General features: G+C 47.8%; 1 protein-coding gene across 3 annotated transcripts; it reads right to left on the bottom strand.

Moving 5' to 3' along the window:
* Nucleotides 1-3978: 3978 nt before the first annotated feature.
* On the bottom strand, nucleotides 3979-17273 carry Psph (phosphoserine phosphatase). Of its 3 annotated transcripts, XM_027948558.2 has the most exons (7): nucleotides 16795-17273; nucleotides 8697-8757; nucleotides 8323-8481; nucleotides 7120-7254; nucleotides 6549-6694; nucleotides 5197-5345; nucleotides 3979-4489 (listed from the first exon to the last, which is right to left on the bottom strand). In XM_027948558.2, the coding sequence occupies exons 3-7, from the start codon at nucleotides 8460-8462 to the stop codon at nucleotides 4382-4384; spliced, it is 678 nt and encodes a 225-aa protein (XP_027804359.1). In that variant the 5' UTR covers nucleotides 8463-8481; nucleotides 8697-8757; nucleotides 16795-17273; the 3' UTR covers nucleotides 3979-4381. The 3 variants fall into 3 exon arrangements, with proteins under 3 accessions (XP_027804359.1, XP_027804356.2, XP_071461563.1); XM_027948555.2 differs by lacking the exon at nucleotides 8697-8757 and having other exon boundaries at nucleotides 16795-17015; XM_071605462.1 differs by lacking the exons at nucleotides 7120-7254; nucleotides 8697-8757 and having other exon boundaries at nucleotides 16795-17015.
* Nucleotides 17274-18631: the final 1358 nt, after the last annotated feature.

Below are 18631 nucleotides of genomic sequence, written 5' to 3' on the forward strand. Positions count from 1 at the left end.
GTGTGTGGAAGACCCCCTTCTTGGAGAACATCATGGACTCCCTTACCCATCCCCCTCCTCTCCAAAGGGCGCCAAGCCAAGAGCACCAAATTCAAAGGTTTCCCCCACCAATCCCCACAGGACACAGTGTCTGCTCGCTGTTCCTGAGTCACTCTGCCAATCAGCACCCACCACATCCCCTATGCAACCCTTCTGAAGCTGAAGTTTCTAAGCATACGCTCTCTTCTCTCTCCTCTCTTCCCTCTCTCTGCCTTCTTCCTCTCTGCCCTCCTCCTCTTCTTTCTCTCTCTCTGCCCTCCTCTTCTCTCTCTGCTCTTTGCCTCTCCTTCGGGCAGCCCCCCAATAAAATCTCTTGGTTGAATCTCTGTCTCTCGTGAGTCACTCGCCTTTCAGAGCCCATGTGGGAAACCAGCAGGGAAGGCCAAGAAAGCACCAGGGAGAGGAGAATACTGAGAGGGCTACCTGAGGACAATTCCCCAGGTATAGGCGAGACAGCCCACTGGAAGCCACAGGCTGGGTCAGATGGGTCTGAAAACTCACCACTGACTTAGCAACATGGTGGTCACTGGTGACCCTCCACTCAAATGTTGTTATTAAACTGATTTATGAAACTGTCTCTATCATAGCAATTCCCACCCAGATTGTCAAATCATTTATTAAACCTATTCCTACTGCTATCCAAACTCATCTTCTGTTCACTGGGTATAAGTCTGGTGGTTATTGCATGAGCCAAGAAATTTCCAAGTACGATGCAGGAGGATGCTCTGGTCTGCTTCATAAAACAGGTGTCCCTTTCAGCTGGCATCACTGCCACTGTGAAAAGCCCTGGTACTGCATTCTGCCTTCCTTTCCTCTCAGCCACCCCTTGATAGAACCTGCCCCCTTTTTTCTTTTCACAACTGCCAACAAAACATCTTTTTGTAAATCATCTCCACATTATTATTTATTAAATTTATACTTTTGGTTTCTATCTAGAACATCAGAGATGTCCATTCAATAATATGTTAATGACTCAGTGGATGGGAGGGAAAGAGAAAGTATGGAGACTGGCAGTTCTTTGGGATTTTTTTTCCTTTGGTGCTTGGGATGAACCCAGACTTCATGCCTGTGAGGTGAGTGCTCACCACTGACCCACACGCCTGACCACCATCAGTTCTACTTGAAAAAAACACGCACTCAGAAGATGGGCAGTGTCTTTGTTCACACCACTTACAATCCAAGTTCTAAAGTGCTAATAAATTAGTGAGATGTCTAGGTAAACTCAATAAAAACAATTCAAAAGAGGATTAATATATAGAAATATATTCAAAATTAGGAAATGTGATCAGCAAAGTACCAAACAGTCCTCCATTTCTTGTAGTTTGTCTTCAGAGTTTAGTGATCTTAAAAAAAACCTGGGGCTGGGGTGTTGCTTAGGGGTAGAGCTCTCGCCTAGCATGTGCTGAGGCCAAAAGAAAAGGAAAGCCACTTGGCTCTTTGCTCCCCCGCAGCCTGCAGAGGCCTGCTGGGGGCCTGCTGGGTCGGGACTTGGGGCAGACAGAGGCCAAGCTGCCGGCTATGAACAAGAGCTCCTGAAGGGAAGGGAGCCCAGGGCTCTCCTTGGAGTTGCAAGTATTTGCCACCAAGAGGAACCACGCCCACGTGAACACACAAGGAGCAGCACGGTAATGCCCAGCAGCAACCTAAGCGCCACCAGAGCCACCTTGAAAGTGACTGGCACCCTGCAGACAGTGGCAGGGACTGTGGCAGCTTCCCGCTAAAGGCCTGCATGGAGTCCCTGCGCTGCCTCACGGCCCCAAGCTAATGAAAGGTAAATGGAAATGAATCTGTGCTTTGTATTTGTTGTAGAAAATGAAAAAACCTCCCAACTTCTCAGCAGAACAGGCCTTCTACTGGGGAGTGAGGTTTCGTTTGCTGTTTCAACTCGACCATGCTCTGGTCAGTTCACTTGGGCTGGAGATGGTAAATCTTTAACTCTCCAGTAGGCTCAGGATGGAGGCTGCAGTGACACCACTGGCCTGGGCCGGGCTTGGGATGCGACCTCAGAGCAGCATTTTGCTTTGGTGAGCAGTTTCCCAACTGTCAGGGGACAGCAGGAGCCACTGCTGACCTCAGAGCTGTGAGAAAGCATGGGGACACCTTGGGTGGGGCGGGACCTGCGGCTCACAGGTGCCCCACTCCCAGGTTTCTGATCGCAAAGATCCACCCACACCAGCCCCAGCCTGGGGAGTACAGCCACGTGGGCCTCCCCACTGGCCTCCCAGACACTGGCCTCCAGGCACAAGGCTGCCAGTTGGAGACCAGCCTCAGCAACAAAATTAAGGGCTGGGGAGTACCTTAGCTCCCAGGTTCAATTCCCAGTATCAAAACCAAACAAAACCTACAGCCTCCATCCAATAGGAGACAGAGACTGTCAAAGCCTTGACCTGGGGAGGGCAGGCTGGGGATGGGCGAAGGCACCCGGGCCTGCCTACAGTTTAGAACCAGGACCGATACCGATGACATAACATCTTCGGTTTCATAAACAGTTCTCATAGAGTGAATAAACGGTGTCATGAGAACAGGAGGCCACAGGACACTGCCGCCATTTCCTGATCCCATCCTGTGCAGCCACCTAACTCCCAGGAGTCCAGAATCAGAGAAGCAGAAGAGGGTGGCACGTTCTTGCGCTATTTCAGACTCAGCCTCCACAACAAAGACGCGATTGTCCAGACCGCCTTTGGCTTTCCTCAGCTGGCGCCATTAGGGAGGAGGGGCTGCGTGCTCTGTTCGACAAAAGGCTGCAAGTGGGCGTCGCGACTCCTCGACTCCTTGGCAGAACAGAGCCCGGTAGCCCAGCGCCTACTGCTGGCGGCAGCTCCCCATCTGCGCCGCAGCTTGTTCCCGCACAGGCAGCTCCCGCAGCTGGGTGGCGGTAAAGGTGAAGCCACCGCAGAGCGAAGGCCGCGGCAGCCCCCAGGCCTGCAGGCCAGGTCCAGCCTAGAGCTCGCCGCAGGAGCCAGAGGCCAGAACAGCCCAGGCGAGGTGCCAGCGGCGCTCAACGCCTGAGATCGAGCTGCTGTTATCAAGCCCGCTTCGTGCCGCTCCCACCGAGGTGGCTTTGAGGGCAGCTGCACTCATCTGACTTATCTGGCTACATAATTATTTGATTATTTGGCCAAACTTAAGTATTTGGTCAAATTCTTCAAGTGACTTCCAATATTCAATCCTGATTGGGGCTGGGGATGCAGCGAGGGGTAGAGGCCCGCTCCGCCGTGCAGTGCAGACCCTAGTCCCACCCCGCTCGGCCCGTGCAGGACCCCACCCCCCCAGTCCCACCCAGCTCAGCCGTGCAGGCCCCTGAGTCCCATCCCCCTAGGCCGTGCAGGCCCCAGGGTCCAGATCCCATGGGAGGCAGGGGCTTCTGCCCTCCTCCTGGCCCGCCTCTCCCCTTCCCCGGGTTTCAGCCAGGAAGGGCGCATAATCTCATACTTTCAAAACATTTTCTGCAACGACCCTCTCCTTGCACAGTTCGGAACAAAAGGGAGCCCGACTCTCAGGTCTTTCTTCCCAAGCCACCTACAGACAGGGTTCAGACAGACATGCGGCTACTAGGTGTTGCTCAGTCGGTGTGGTGTGTGGGGGCGTGGCGGGGGGGGGGCACCTTCCCTGGTGAGGCAAAACCTGTTTTCTTTCTTTTCCTTGATGTGATTTTCCAACATCTATCTTGTAAGACCAGTAGTCTTGTTTAAAGCTCCATTGTTATTTTTTTAAGGACTTTCAGCCCTCCATACATAACCAATCCTAAGAGGTGGGAAAGGGACTTCTCCCTGCCCGGCCAGGGCCTCGCAGGGGAACGTATGGAACCAGGATGCTGACCAATGCGCTGCACAGACCCCAGGCTCCTCCTTGCCTGCAGACACCCATACACCCATAGTCCTTGAGGCTGGGGTACTGGACTACATAAGAGGCAGAACTAAAGACTCCACAAATCTGACCTGGAGGGTGGATAGATTTTTATTTGTACACCAAAGGGGAAAACCAGGGTTCCGGTGAGGCTGCCGAATGGATGCTGCCAGAGGGAAGGTACTTATTTTACCATACACCCTTGAAAGGCCTCAAGTAAAATACAGCCAGCAATGTACACAGGTACGGTACACAGGAATTCAGATAATACAACTCTCTAGGTAATTGATGGTCATAAAAATACTAGACTACAGTTAAAAAAGAAAAAGAAAGCAATCTTCTAGGAGTCCTAACTATAATTTACTTGAACATATAGAAAATCAGTACCGACTTTATATATTAAGTTGTCACAGGCAACTGTAATCAAATAGTATCAATCTGTGTAACTTGTAAAAATTAATCTGAAGTTGTCACGAGCTGTGTAAAAATATGGAGATTATTCTTCGAGATCCCCCAAGAGCTCCACAAAATCAGTGATGTACCATCTGGCGTTGTCCTTCACCTGCTGCCTGATCACATTTCCTCCAAATCCAATGAAAACATCCTAAGAAAAAGAAAGGGGGTCATTGTTTAAGCCAACACAGCATCACTCAGGGCAATGTTTGCCTGGAAGAACAAGCTGTCCTGTAGAGCTGAGCATCCTCACCCAGGGACACCAGAGCCTGCCAACCTGGGGCTTGGGAGGAGGCGACCTGCTCCTCGCCCTCCTAACCCAAGGCAGACACAGACGAAGCCAAGCCACATGGAGAGACTGCCTGGGTTCTGAACATCTACCCCATGGCCCTGGGGAATCGCATGCATGGCTATCAGGCGGCTGGCCCCACCGCAATGCTTCCTGCTCAGGGTTTAACTCCTCAGAAATAAGACCCCACTAGTCTCATAAAAGGAAGGTACTTCCTTCCCCAGGGCTGCGGGAGGCCTCAAGGGCAGGGAGGCAGTGCAGCTGCAAGGGGGCCAGTGCCGTGGGCTGAAGCCAGGCCTCAGAGCACTAGGCTCCCTCACGGTGGCACCAACCACAGACAACGGGCTCAGGTCTGGAAGACAGGAGGCCCGCTCACAAGTCCTCCTGGGCTTGCAAAGCCAGCCAACGGAAAGAGACTGCATGCCTTCTGGCTGTTGGGGTTTCTATTCTATGGTGGTATCTGGCTGTTTGGTTTAATTTCTATTGCAAACCTGATGGACTTCTGAATCAGCTGTCTAAAACAAAACACCATCTTGAAAAACAAAAACAAGAGTGCCCTCAATACATACAGCAGGAGGACAGGCTTCCATGTCTGTGGCTCCATCTCCAATCATGATTATTTTCTTAAAGTGAAATTTTTCCTTTAGAAATTTAATAACTTTTCCTTTCCCACCAGAATCGGCCGTTGGCTGTGTCTCATCAAAACCTGCATATTCACCTTAAGAGAGCAGAGAAAACATGTTAAGTTCAGAGGCAAGTTACTAGGGCAAGCTTTCTGCACAGATGATGTCCCTGAGAGGCTAAAATGTCCCGGGTAAGTTGCAGCCTAGGCTCCAGCGTTACTCCTCAGAATAGATCATCTTGGCCTCTGAGTTACAGTCACCTCCGCAGAAGTGGCTCTGTGAGGTCTAAACATGCTGGGTGACCCACTGTATCCTCCAAGGTGCCAGTGTAGGAATTCTAAAAACCATAAAATAGTAATGTATTAAACTTGTAATGTTGATATTTAATTTCACTTAAGAGGAAATTCTAATTTACTTTCAATTATTACTATTCTTTTTTTTTTGGTAGTTGGACACAATACCTTTATTTAATTTATTTATTTTTATGTGGTGCTTAGGATCAAACCCAGGGCCTTTCACGTGTTCAAACCCAGGGTCTTTCACGTGCTAGACAAGCGCTCAACCACTGAGCCACAACCCCAGCCCCTATTACTATTCTTAATAGAGTATCACATTCATTCCCTACCTTTTGCTTTTTTTTTTTTACATAATTTTTAAAATTTTTATTTTATTTATTTTTATGTGATGCTGAGGATCGAACCCAGCACCTTGCATGTGCTAGGTGAGTGCTCTACTGCTGAGCCCCAGCCCCAGCCCCTCATTCCCTACATTTTTCAATGATCCATCTCTATCTATTGATCCTTTAAAAAAAAAAAGTCATATTAACACAATTGAATGTGATTTGGTTTTAAGACTATCAGCTGCCCCTTGACCCTACTGGAATAATATCAAACCACAGCCATGACTCTGAGAGGACTCACCAAGGGCCAGGAAGCATCCCCAGGGGCTGCTACGGTGCGCTGACCCAGCTAACGAAACTCTCCTTCTGGAGGCTAAATAGCTTCTAGCACATAAGAGCACACAGAATGGAAAGGGGACACACAAGAGAGCCCCCGCCACCCAGAAGTCAGCGCTTGCTGGATACAGAATCTACACAGATGAGCGACGGCATGGACACTCAAGCTGGACGGAAGATGGCCTGAGTCGCCGCAGAGCAAAAGATGACAGTCAGTCAGTAAGTCAGTCAGTCAAGGAATCACTGATCTCACATTTAACCCTGTTCAGGTTCATCCCCAGACGCTGCCCTGGGCACTCAGCAGCAGAGGGGACGGGATGGGACTCCCTCCCAGGCAGCTTACCGTTAAAGTAGAATTTCAGCCTGTTGGCAAAGACATTGGCTGCAGGGATGTTGAGCTTGGCAGCAACGTGCTCTACAATGCTCCGAAAGCCACCAGAGATGAGGAAGACCTGGACGTTCCGCTCCTGCAGGCGACTGACCAGCTCCCTGCAGAGACAGAACACAAAACACGAACACTGCTCACCACACATGAAAAGGAAACTAACATATATTTTTTCCTCTGGAATGCATTTGGTCAAAGTTTATCTGATGAGGTATTTTGACTAGGGATTTAATGCTTTAAATTTAATGATTAAATGCATGCAGAAATCAATGGGTGAAGCTTTTCTGCTGTCAGAAACCATTCTACAACTCTATTCTGCCCATGGACCCAGAAAAACACAAGAAAAGAAACACAGGTGAGCTCAGGTTCTCCCTGAGGACAGAATGAGGGAGGGAGGGTGGGCAGACGTCAGCCAGAAGAGACACCTAAGGGCCCAAAGAACAGGGCTCCACAGCGAGCACCACACACTCTCAGGAGCGCCAAACACCAGTGCTGTAGGCGGTGCACCCAGCACCAAGGCCGCTCTCACCTGATGCCGGGTGTCAGGTGTGGGGGGTGCTCTGCCAGGAGCCTTTGCACCTGCTCCCTGGAGGGCTGGATCAGTGCCAGGCGCTCAGTGAGCGCAGCTCTGAAAGGCACTGCCCCACCCATGGCTCTCCGTGTCCTAGGAGAAAGACCCAACAGTCAGGCCAGTCACGTCAGCAGTCCTAAAACCCACATGCCCCGGGTTCTCACAATGCCTGTGGTGAGCAAGGTACTGGCAGGAACCCTGGGACCACAGTGATGCTGTTGCTGTAGGAGGCGAGGCCTCAGAATAAACTCCTGAGGTTGACTGAGCAGCGCTGGGCCTCGGAGACCACACACCGTGCCTCCACAACCTGCCCTGCAGGCTCTGAGAAGCCATCGTCCTCTTCCAGGCACCTTCCCTGGAAGCCCTGAGTGCCTGTAAACCAAGAAGGGACCAAGGACAAGATATTCTTGACCTGGTGAGGGGCTATGACAGGTGGAGTGGCTGCTGCAGGCAGGTGGGGGGTGCGGTTCTGACCCCCCAGGAAGCTCACAGATGAGCCTTCCCGAGAACCACCAAGGCCACACTTGCTTATTCATTTATTTCTGGTACTGGAGATTGAACTCAGCGGTACTTAACCACTGAGCCACGACTCCAGCCCCTTTTCTTTTTTGAGACAGAGTCTCACTAAGTTGCTTAGGGCCTTGCTAAGTTGCTGAGGTGAAAGGTGAATGCCACTGTGCCCAGCTTATGTTTTATTTTTGAGACAGGGCCTTGCTAAGTTGCCCAGGCTGGCCTGAAATTTGCAACGCCTCGGCCATCTGAGTCACTAGGATGACAGATGTGGGCCACCTCACAGGGTAAGGCCACACTTTCAGCCATGACACAGGTGCTGGACCCCAAGGACCCCCAGGCTGTGTCTTTGGTTGGTCATGGTTGTGGGTGGCTCTCCTGCCCCAGCTCAGAACATGGCTGGCTGTGGGTCTGCCGGACCCAGTGTTCTTATTTTGTGCCATGACACATGTCACCATCATTCACGATGATGGGTGAGTGAGTAAGGCACACCACCAGTCAGCTCTCAGGGAGGGCAGGAAATGCTCAGCGCTTGTCATGCTCCACCCACAACCAAATCCAAGAATGGTGGCTGGGGCCTGGCATTTCTCCCCAGAGAGCTGTGCTGTAACCCTGTCCACCATGCAAACAGTGAGTGAAGACTGTCCCTACATTTCTGACACAGCATCCTCAACGCCGCAGAACCTGGCCAGCTCGTCGATCCCCTCCTCTCTGATCACAGTGCTGTCCACGTCGAAACACACTGCATCAGCCGTGCAGAAAAGCTGCTTCAGTTCTGGGTGGGACACCATCCTCGGGAGATCTTTCCTCCTGGAGGAGAACAAGAAAGTGTGTTTGAGGACAGAAAGAGGCGCAAGAGGCAACAGCTGTGCCACAGGCGGCCCATGGTACCCAGGTCAGTGTGGCTCACAACCCACATCTTACTGACACAGTCTAGTGCCCTATGAATCCCAGGCTATAGGGTCACAGAAATGAGCAAAAGCCAAACTCTAACTTTAGGAGCCCAGTTTAGTGAAGGGACGCACCTGCAAATATGCCGATGTTGTACCAGTGTCCAACTTTCCTTCTTTCTGGGGACTGAAGACACTACGGGCACATGGAGAAGCTGTTCAGCCCTGTCTGAGGAACAGGGCTGCAGGGAGGTCAGGACAACAGAGGGGAGGACAGTGGTGCAGACACTGCTGGAAGCCATGATAGGCCCCGCCTGGCAGCACACAAGGAGCTCAGGTCACGAGGGCCTTGGGAGAAACCAAGGGTTTGGACTTTAATACTGGGACACTCAGGAGAGAGGCGAGAGGAAGCGGCAGTCGCTGAGGCGGAGGGGGCAGTCAAACATGGCCAGACTGAAATCAGTGGGGAAAGGAGAAGAGGTTGGGGGGACGGCCTGTCAGGTGCAGTGGTGCCTGTGTGATCCCAGAGACTCCGGAGGCCGAGGAAGGAGGGTCGCAAGTTCAAGGCCAGTCTGGGAAACTTAGCAAGACCCTGTTTCAAAATAAAAAATAACAAGGGCTGGGGTATGGCTCAGTGGTTAAACGCCCCTGGGTTCAATCCCCAGTACCGAAAAAAATAAGTTGTGAAACTGAAGGAGAATGGAGAGGAGGTGCCTGGGAGGAAGCGAGAGGGGCCCTGCTGTAGAAAAATGATTGTACTAGAAACAAGATGAGAAGGATCCCAAAGGCTGTCTAGAAGAGCCTCCCATCAGAGACATGCTGTCATGTGTAGAGCCAGCAGATGATGCCAGTGATCTACGCTTAGAACAAATTGCACGTCCTCACCAGGCCCAGGCCCTGACACCAACATGCTAAGCTTCCCAAACACCTAGTCTGACTCAATTGTTTAAGTAGAAGTTTAATTAAATTCTGAGTGCTGAATGAGTAAAGTGATAAAGCTGTAAATAGCATACTCATCCACATAATCATTTTTAAATTTTCACTCTGGAAAAATTCAACTTCATAAAAAAATAGAATGGATACACAAACCCCTGTGTATTCATCACCCTGCTTTAATAGCAGAGCTAATCTGGCTCCACCAACTGCCCTACATACTTTCACCTTCCCGCAGGATCTCAAAGCAAGTCATTTCATCCAAGAGTATTTTAAGCTATATTCCTAAAAGGCACAAACTCCTTTTAAAACTTTTAAAATTGGGCTGGGGTTGTAGCTCAGCAGTAGAGCGCTCGCCTAGCACGTGGGAGGCCCTGAGTTCGATTCCCAGCACCACATAAAAATAAATAAGTAAAATAAAGGTATAAAAAAGAAACCTTTAAAATTAATACATATCAATTGGTCAGTGCGACACTTCCACACATGCATATGGCATACCCCAGTCAAACCCAGCTCCTCCAACCACTGCTCCTGCACACACATATAACCCTTCTCAGCCTCCAGTAGACGCTGTCCTATGTGAGGTCAGTTTGCTCAGCTTCCACATGTGAGAAAAAATGTAGTGCTTGTCTTTCTGTGCTTGACTTATTTCACTTAGCTCCATATCTTCTAGTTCCATCTGTTTGCTGTACATGACAGGATTTCATTCTTCATTGCTGAATGATGCTCCTTTGGGTATATAAGCCACTCTCTCTCTGTCCCCTCATCCATTAATGGGCACCTAGGCTGACTCTACATCTTAGCTGTTGTGAATACTGCAGCAATAAACACCGGGTGCAGGCATTTCTTTGGCATACTGGTCTCATTTCCTTTGGACATATACCCAGAAGAGGGACAGCTGAATCATGTGGTAGATCTATTTTTTCATGGGTTTTTTAATTTGATTTTTTTTTTTTTTGCAGTGCTGGGAATTAAACCAAGGGGCACTTGACCACCGAGCCACATCCCCAGCCCTCTCTATTTTCATTCTCAGGGTAACTTTGATCCTCCAGCCTCTGCCTCCTGAGTAGCTAGGATTACTAGTGTGCACTACCACATCCAGCTATTTTTAGTTTTTTGAAGAACCTCCATCCTATTCTCCATGATGGAACCAATTTACATTCTCAACAGCAGCATATCAGGATTCCTATTTCTCCATATCCTCGCCAGCATTTTTTTCCCCAGTGGTACTAAGAAGTGAACTTAGGAGCACTCTACCACTGACTCACATCCCCAGCCATTTTTTATTTTATTTTGAGACAGGGTCTCACTAAAGAACTTGGAATCCTCCTGCTCCACTTCCCAAATAGCTGGGATTTCAGGAGTGTGCCACCACGTTTGGCTACCAGCATTTATTAATATTATTATTTATAACAGCTGTGTTAATTGGAGTGCAAAGATATCTTGTTGTAGTTTTGATGTGCCTTGCCCTGACAGCTAACGACACAGCTCTTTTTCATGTATTTGTTGGTTGCTTGTACTATTCTTTTGAGAAGTGTCTATTCTGATCATTTGCCCATTCTTAGCTTTATTAGTTGAACAATCTTTTTTTTTTTTTTTAACACAGTCTTGGCATTTTTACAATGCTACTGTACTGATTAGGCTTCACTGCTAAGGAATGGAACCTAAGGCCAGCTCCACAGAGTCAAACTAGGGTAAGACGTGCCCATGTCTGACCATGCTGATCCATTCCCTGCCACTGACCTCCTCATTCCCCATTTAGCTCAGTCCATTCTACCAACATCATTCCCACTGCTCTTCTCCCCCCACAAACACACATACCTTGTGCCCAATAAATAAAAAGGTCTTGTTCCTTAAAATGCCAATTGTTTTATCCTTGATGCCACTGCAAATGCTGCTCTCTGTGCCCAGAATCACACCTTGCCTAAATTCTGAATTATTCTTCAGGGTGAAGACCAAATGACCTTCCCTGTACCATACTATATTCCCCTTTCCCACCAGAGAATTCATATTCCCATTAATCCCCTAGAACTCGAGGTCCTGTTGGGTAATTACCTTTCTATCTTGCACCCAGAACCGGGCTGGTTTAGGTAAATGCTTCACAATTAGATGCAATTGGATCTAAATAGTTATCAGGACTCAACAAGGAACTGAATCGATTATTGTTTTGATAAAACAATTCCAAGTCAGTGAGCTGTTGGCCTGAAGTTGAGATCTCCGACCAGCAATGCTGCTGAGGCAGATCAGCACCATGCACTCCAAAGCTGGAGAGAACCTGGAAATTGTCATCTGGGTCTGGTCCCGAGCCTTGCCACAGGAGCCAGGTAAGCACATGCAAGCAAGGAGTTCTAACTTCCTCCTACCTGCTTAGCTGTACCCAAGGTCACTGAGTAACCCAGGTGATAACTAAAGGAACTAACACTTGGATCTTGAATTCACAGAGATAGCAAAGAAAGGCACATAAATTAAGCAGAGCTAACTGAGGCTAAGCACTGATAAGAACCTAACTGGACCCAGAGAACTTCTGAAATTCTGGCCAGAGCTCTGCTGGTTGGACAGCACAATGGCTGATGATTCACCACAGGAGAAAAAGGAAGGCTGTATATTCCTTGGGAGACCAGCAGCTAGAGGAGATTTCACAGATCATCAGTTCCCACTGAGCCAAAGATCCAGGAGCTCCGTATCCTACTCCTATTCTGCTCAAAGCCCTCATTTGGCTTTGGATGGGCAGAATCAACCCCATTCATATGATATGGCCAGCAGGCTCACTGTAAAAGCCCAGGAAAGAGTCTGTCAGCAGAGAAGCCAGGCAATCCCACTGCACAAAGGCAGTGGGCCATAGGTGAGGGAAGAGGAAGACAGAAAGCTGAGGTGAGCTAAATAGGGCAGTCCGAAGAATACTTCATGAACATGCAGAGGCAATGCAGCATGATTCAGAATGGGCAAGACCACTGAGGATGACTGCCAGGAACCTACAGCCTCAAAGCCAGGGAAAGACAGAGCCAGACAGAGCCAGGACCCAGGGCCTCACAGAAGACTTAAGAGAGGACAAAAGACAAATATTCACTGCTTATACTTGAAAAACCAAGTACTTGAGCTTTTTTCAAACCACTAACACCATCCCCAGCTTCCACAAGAACACCAGCCTTTAGTAATCCCAGCTCCTTGTGAGACTGAGGTAGAGGATTACAAGTAACAGGCTGGCCTGGGCAACTTAGAGAGACTCTGTCTCAAAATAACAAATAAAAAGAGCTGGGGATGTAATGTAGCTCAGTGATTAAACACTCCTGGGTTCAATGCCCAGTACCAAAAAAAGTGGGGCGCTGGGGTGTAGCATTCTACACTCAATCCTCATTACCAAAGACAAAAAAAAAAAAAAAAAAGAACATCAGCCTTGACTATGGCAGGAGACCTACATTCCCTCAAGTAATGCAAGGACTGAATTCTACATCCCCAGCTGAACACTGGTCCTGACCTCTCTTGAAATTGTTGACACCTGCCCTCTGTGTTGCAATGAGGTCCCCAAGACAGAGAATACAGAACCTCTGAGACAACCCCTCAACAGATTCTTTCCCTACACCCTTGCCAGGAGGCCAAGCTGCATGACATGACCATAACTCTGCTCAGGCAACACTCCTGCCAGGGCCTGTGCCTGCCACCTCGGGTTACAAGGGTTTCAGCTCCCTCTCTGCTTGATTGACCAGCACAGCAAACTTGATCTCAGATTCCTTTAGCTCTTCCAAACCTGCTCTGCCTCCTTGTTCACTCCCTTGTTCCCTCTTTTCTTTTTTTCCTTGTCTCCACTAGGAATGACTCACAGTTCATGCATATTCAAAAGTCTATGGGGGGGGGGAGGCTGGGGTTGTGGCTCAGCAATAGAGCAGGAGTGAGGCCCTGGGTTCCATCCTCAGCACCACATAAAAATAAATAAATAACATAAAGGTATTATGTCAACTACAACTAAAAAAATATTTTTTTAAAAAAAAGGCTATAGGGGAGAAAATCTGCTGAGTAAGTTGCTTCAAAGTAAATTGTGTACATTAGAATTTCACACAAAGAAAAATCGTTGCTGGGAATGAACTCTGGATCCTCCAATCTGGCTCTTGGGGGAAGGGAGAAGACAGGACTAGGAATTTAAAAAAAAAAAAAATCCTGGAGGGAGGAGAAAGTACTGGGGAGTTTCACTGGCTGAACTATACTGTTATACTGTGTGCATGTACAAATATGTAACAACAAATCCTACCATGTATACAACAATAATGCACCAATAAAAAATGTGGGGGGAAAAAATCCTGATGGAAGGATCTATGATTCAGGCTCAGGCTCAGTCCCAACCAGGGTGCCAGCGTGATCCAACAGATTTAAAACAAAACATAATAGAAAACATGCTGACAAGCCCTTCTTAGGCCTAGCTCCAAAGTACAAAAACAGGTTTTCCTTCAGGGCCAGTCTTAGGAGGCCTAATTTTAGATAAGAGGGGAAAAATATCTTCTTTCCCAAACAAACTCTCCCAACTTTTCCATCTAGTGTCTTGCAAGAGGCATCTAAGATCACTCCACCTCCTTCACCTTTTGAGAATCAACCTCTGACCTTCCCCTGTGAAAGGACAGATAGGAACCAGCATGGTGCTAGGAGGTGAAACATAGCAAGAGAGCAAGTATGTTGGGCACTCTGGAAGCAGAGGCAGATTTGTGCAGGCCCCTGAGCAGCACACAGTGAATTCTGGAAGCTTTCGAATCAGAGGAGAGGAAAAGACCCTTCCTGCAACCAGGACAAGCGTCCATCAGTTCCTATTCCAGGGCACCTAAAGCAAACAGGACAACTGGCTAAGAAGCAGGCACTCCTCTGGCAATCCAGATGCTGTGCCCGCCTCCTGGGCAACAGTGGATGGTTGTCTCTTCAGGTACAGGCAACTGCTAACAGAGAGAAGCACCACAGCAACTGACTACATAAGACACAGTGACTCATATCTCTCCAGTGCTGGATTCCCTTTCTGAGGGAAACTGCAAACTTTTTTTTTTTTTCTTTTAGTTGTAGTTGGACACAATATCTTTATTCCATTCATTCATTTTTTTTTTTTTTTTACGTGGTGCTACGGATCAAACCCAGGGCCCAGCACATGCTAGTCACATGCTCAACCTCTGAGCCACAACCCCAGCCCCAAACTGCAAACTTCTTTAGGAAGGATCTGTGGGTTCTGCAAGGGCCTAGAAAGAAAGAAGGAAGATGTGTACCTGAAGGTCCAGAAAATGACAAGAAAAAGGAGACTGTAGCCGGGCATGATAGCGCATGCCTATACATATATGTGTGTATGTGTGTGTGTGTGTATATATACATACATATAAACATATGTATACATACATACATATATATAAAAGGCCTGGGATGTTGCTCAGTGGTAAGCACTCCTGAGGTCAATTCCCAGTACAGAAAGAAAGAAAGAAAGAAGAGACTGTGGATCCACTGTCCCTCCTGTTGGGACAGTTACAGGAACAGTTCAGATGCCAAGTTCCCTAAGACCACTCCCCTGGGAGATGTCCTGCTTCTGCCTTCTTCAAGCTCTTCAGAGGAACAAACACACACTTCTAATGGCTTTGATTCTTCAAGTTTCAAGTAAGACAGAAAAGTAAAGGAAAGGGAAAGAGGATCTGTTGGAAGAAGAAAATGCAAATAAACAAAGAAGTAGACTCCTGACAGGAGTCTAGGCCAGGTGTGGGGGTGCACACCTGTAGTCCTAGCTACTTGGAAAGCTGAGGCAGGAGGACTGCAAGTCAGGGTCCAGCCTCAGCAACTTAGTGAGACCCTGTCTCAAAGTAAAAAAATAAAAAGGGCTGGGGGTGTAGCTCAGTGGTTAAGTACCCTGAGTTCAATCCCTGGTACCAAAAACAGAAAAAAAGCAGGAAAAACCACAGAATGTAATTTCTTATTCACAATACATATCTTTGACACAGGAATTCTATTCAGAATATATAAGGAACTCCTGCAACTCAATAAGACAACCACCTACTAAAAATGAACAAAAAAGACTTTAACTAGACATTTCAAAAAAGAAGAAATGTAAATAAACTCAAAAGAAGAATGAGTAAAATGAAGAGAGACAATGCCATGTGAAGATATAGAGCGTCAACACTCATGAATTGCTGGTGAGTTTAGCAACTTCTGAGAAAATCAAACACACACTTACCACAAGTCCCAGCAATCCCACTCTTGGAGATGTGTCCAAGAGAAATGAAAACATATTCATAACAGCTCTATTTGGGATCACCCCAAACTAGAAACAACCCATGTGTCCACCAACAGATAAATGGATAAACAAATTGTGGTATATTCTTACAATGGAGCACTACTCAGTAATAAAAGGAATGAATGATACAAGGGACAACATAAATGGATATTAAACACACACACACACACACACACTTTTTACAAAAGAAGCCAGACACAAGAGTACGAGCTGTATTATTCCACTCACATGAAACTCTGGAAATACAAATGCTATAATGACAAAGATCAGATCAGTAGGAATGAGAGCCAGGTGGAAGGAGGCCCTTGTAAGGTTCAGAGGAAATGTCCTGTTGTGGTGATAAGTGTGTATAAATTTGTCAAAATTAATTAAAATGTGCACTTAATCTGGGTGCATTATGTTGCATTAAATTATACATTAATACAACATTGGCTTTTAAAAAGTTATTAGGGGTGTCAAATTATTTCAAAATGTTTAAAGTCCTGACTGGTTTGTTTCACTATCATGAAAGTTAACAGGACTATAATCATTATTATACACAAAACCTACCTGGTAGTTGTAATAAAATACAGAAATCTTGGATTTTGTTATTTTCTGCCCTGACCCTCTACCAATACCAGCCATCAAACATTCAACGAGTAACTAAAATATGCAAGTCATGTATAAAAATAAAATTTAATGATTTTAAACAAATCTAATGAATGAGTTAGTTAACTCCCAAGGTGAAGCTTTATCTTTATAACAATGTATCTGGTAAGCATTCATCTAAGATTCTACTTCTTATGGCAGAGGTGACAAAGTCAGACACTTCAAGTTTGGGGGATTGTCCCAATCTTGGGCTGATGGTTCTTCTAGGCGGGATTGCATCATTCATTCATGCAGTTTGGTAATATAACTGTGGAATAAAACAAGTGAAGCCATCCAAAAATAAACTGATGAAAATAAAGCCTTGGGATGCCAGGAATTAATTTACCTATGCCGACTAAGGAAAGTAAGCTAGTCAGAGAGGCCCTGGGGAGAAGGGTCAGACGGCACCTCGGGAAGTCGCGCACTCACCCCGCGGCTGCAGCTGCACCTCTTCGGCTGCACGGCCCAGCGGCCCCCCACTTCCAGGCGCGGAGGCAGGTGACCGGTGCGGGGAGGCAGGGCTCTGACCCAGCCTCACAGACTGCTGATTCGTGGGGCGGCGCAGAGCAGCTCCGCATGTGCCTTCCAGACCGCGGGCGGCAGACCTCAGCTCTGCACCGCCCGGCAGGCCCAGGCCCCGGCCCCGCCCCGGGGAGGGGCTCCCGGTGCGCCCCTCCTCCCTCCTGGCTCCATCCCGCCTTCTTCTGGGCCCCGCCTCTCCTCCGGCCCGAGGCTGCGGCGCAGACCTGTAGTACTCAGCGGGAGCTTTCCCGCAGAGCCTGCCACCTGCAGCACCTCCGCTTTGCCAAGGAACGAAAGAGCTCCCCCTCTCCCCACTGCCAGGCCACTTGGGACAAGGGCTGCAAAAGAAGCGAGGCACCTCTGCACTGATTTTGCAACTAAAGAAGTCCCTCGGGCCCTTTTCTGAAATTCACATTTGGCATTATGTATGCTCTTGTAGGTCCAAAGAATTTTTTTTCCTGGATGCTGAGATGGAACTCTGGGACACGCCTACCACTAAGCTGCATTCCAGCGCTTTTCATTTTGAGACAAGTTCTCGCTAACTTGCCCAGGCTAGTCTTGAACTTGCGATTCTCCTGCCTCAGCCTCTTCAACAACTACTCTTATAGGTAGAGGTAACTCAGCGGTAGAGTGCTTGCCTAGCGTGCACGAGGCCCTGAGTTTGATTCCCCAGGACTTCAAGCGGGGGGGGGGGGGGGGGGGGGGCACAAAAAACACCATGAATGCCAGAATGAGCCTTCAGGAGCAGAGGTCTGGAGCTAAGCACTGAGTACCCCAGGACACAGCCTGAAACCTCTGGTGCTAACCATCTGGGCTCCAGGCTCCCTCTAAGCAGAGAGGATGCAGGCTGAGGCAGGCTACTTGGTTGCAGCATCCCTGCCCTTAGCCATGGAACCCCTCAAAATCAGTTCTATTCAGTAACAAACAAGAGTCCTGATGCTTTTGATCAGCTGCGCTTTTGAAGTTCTATATTCCCAGAGTTCAGTAATAAAAAAAAATGGCTGCAGATTTGGGGCACACCCATTTTAATTTCTCCCAATTCTAGAGGAGATGGTTCTGCTGAAGGATGGAGAGGAAGAAATTCTGATGTCTGTTGTTTTGGTTTTTGTGCTGGGGATTGAACGAAGGACTTCGGGCAGGCCAAGCACATACTGTATCACACCAGCTATACCCCCCATTCTAACGCTTTGAAAGAATGAGATAAAAATATGGGGGAGGGGAAAAGAGGTCTGAAATAACAATCTTGTCAAGAACCTACATATATTGTACGAATTTTCAAATAAGTGTAGTAAAGGACACAAGATAGTAAACTCCAAATATCTATTTTAAGTACAAATGGTAATTGAAAATTCATTTCAAGTGGAAAATAATCTCAAGAATATGAATGACCATAAGTTAATTTATGCTGTTATTCATATTTTGTAGATCTTTATTTGTTCTTGTGGCAGTGGCCAGGGCTTTGTGCATGCTAGACAAGTGCCCTACCACTGAGCTTGATTATCAGCCCAGTTGCACAGGCAACTTGGGATCCTCCTGCATGGGCCTCCAGAGTATCTGAGGTTACAGGTGTGCCCCACTATACCCGGCTTCACAGATTTTCTCTTTCAATAGATTTCAGACAAAATATTTATTTTGAACAAAATCTGTTAGCTACTTAGGTACTTGGATCCACCTCACATTCAACACCTGTGCTAATACTTTTGGGCATGAGAGGGCAGTATTGTAGACACGACTCAGTGATGGC

Source organism: Marmota flaviventris, chromosome 19 (assembly GCF_047511675.1).
Source record: "Marmota flaviventris isolate mMarFla1 chromosome 19, mMarFla1.hap1, whole genome shotgun sequence".
NCBI lineage: Eukaryota > Metazoa > Chordata > Mammalia > Rodentia > Sciuridae > Marmota > Marmota flaviventris.

Excerpts from the sequence above, each read along its gene's own strand:
- Psph (XM_027948555.2), bottom strand. The coding sequence starts at position 16,943 with ATGCGGAGCTGCTCTGCGCCGCCCCACGAATCAGCAGTCTGTGAGGCT. Across the intron at positions 8,482-16,794 it reads GGTGCAGCTGCAGCCGCGGG|GAGGAAAGATCTCCCGAGGA; the intron begins GTGAGTGCGCGA and ends GTTCTCCTCCAG. Across the intron at positions 4,490-5,196 it reads TGGAAGCCTGTCCTCCTGCT|GATGTTTTCATTGGATTTGG; the intron begins GTATGTATTGAG and ends TCTTTTTCTTAG.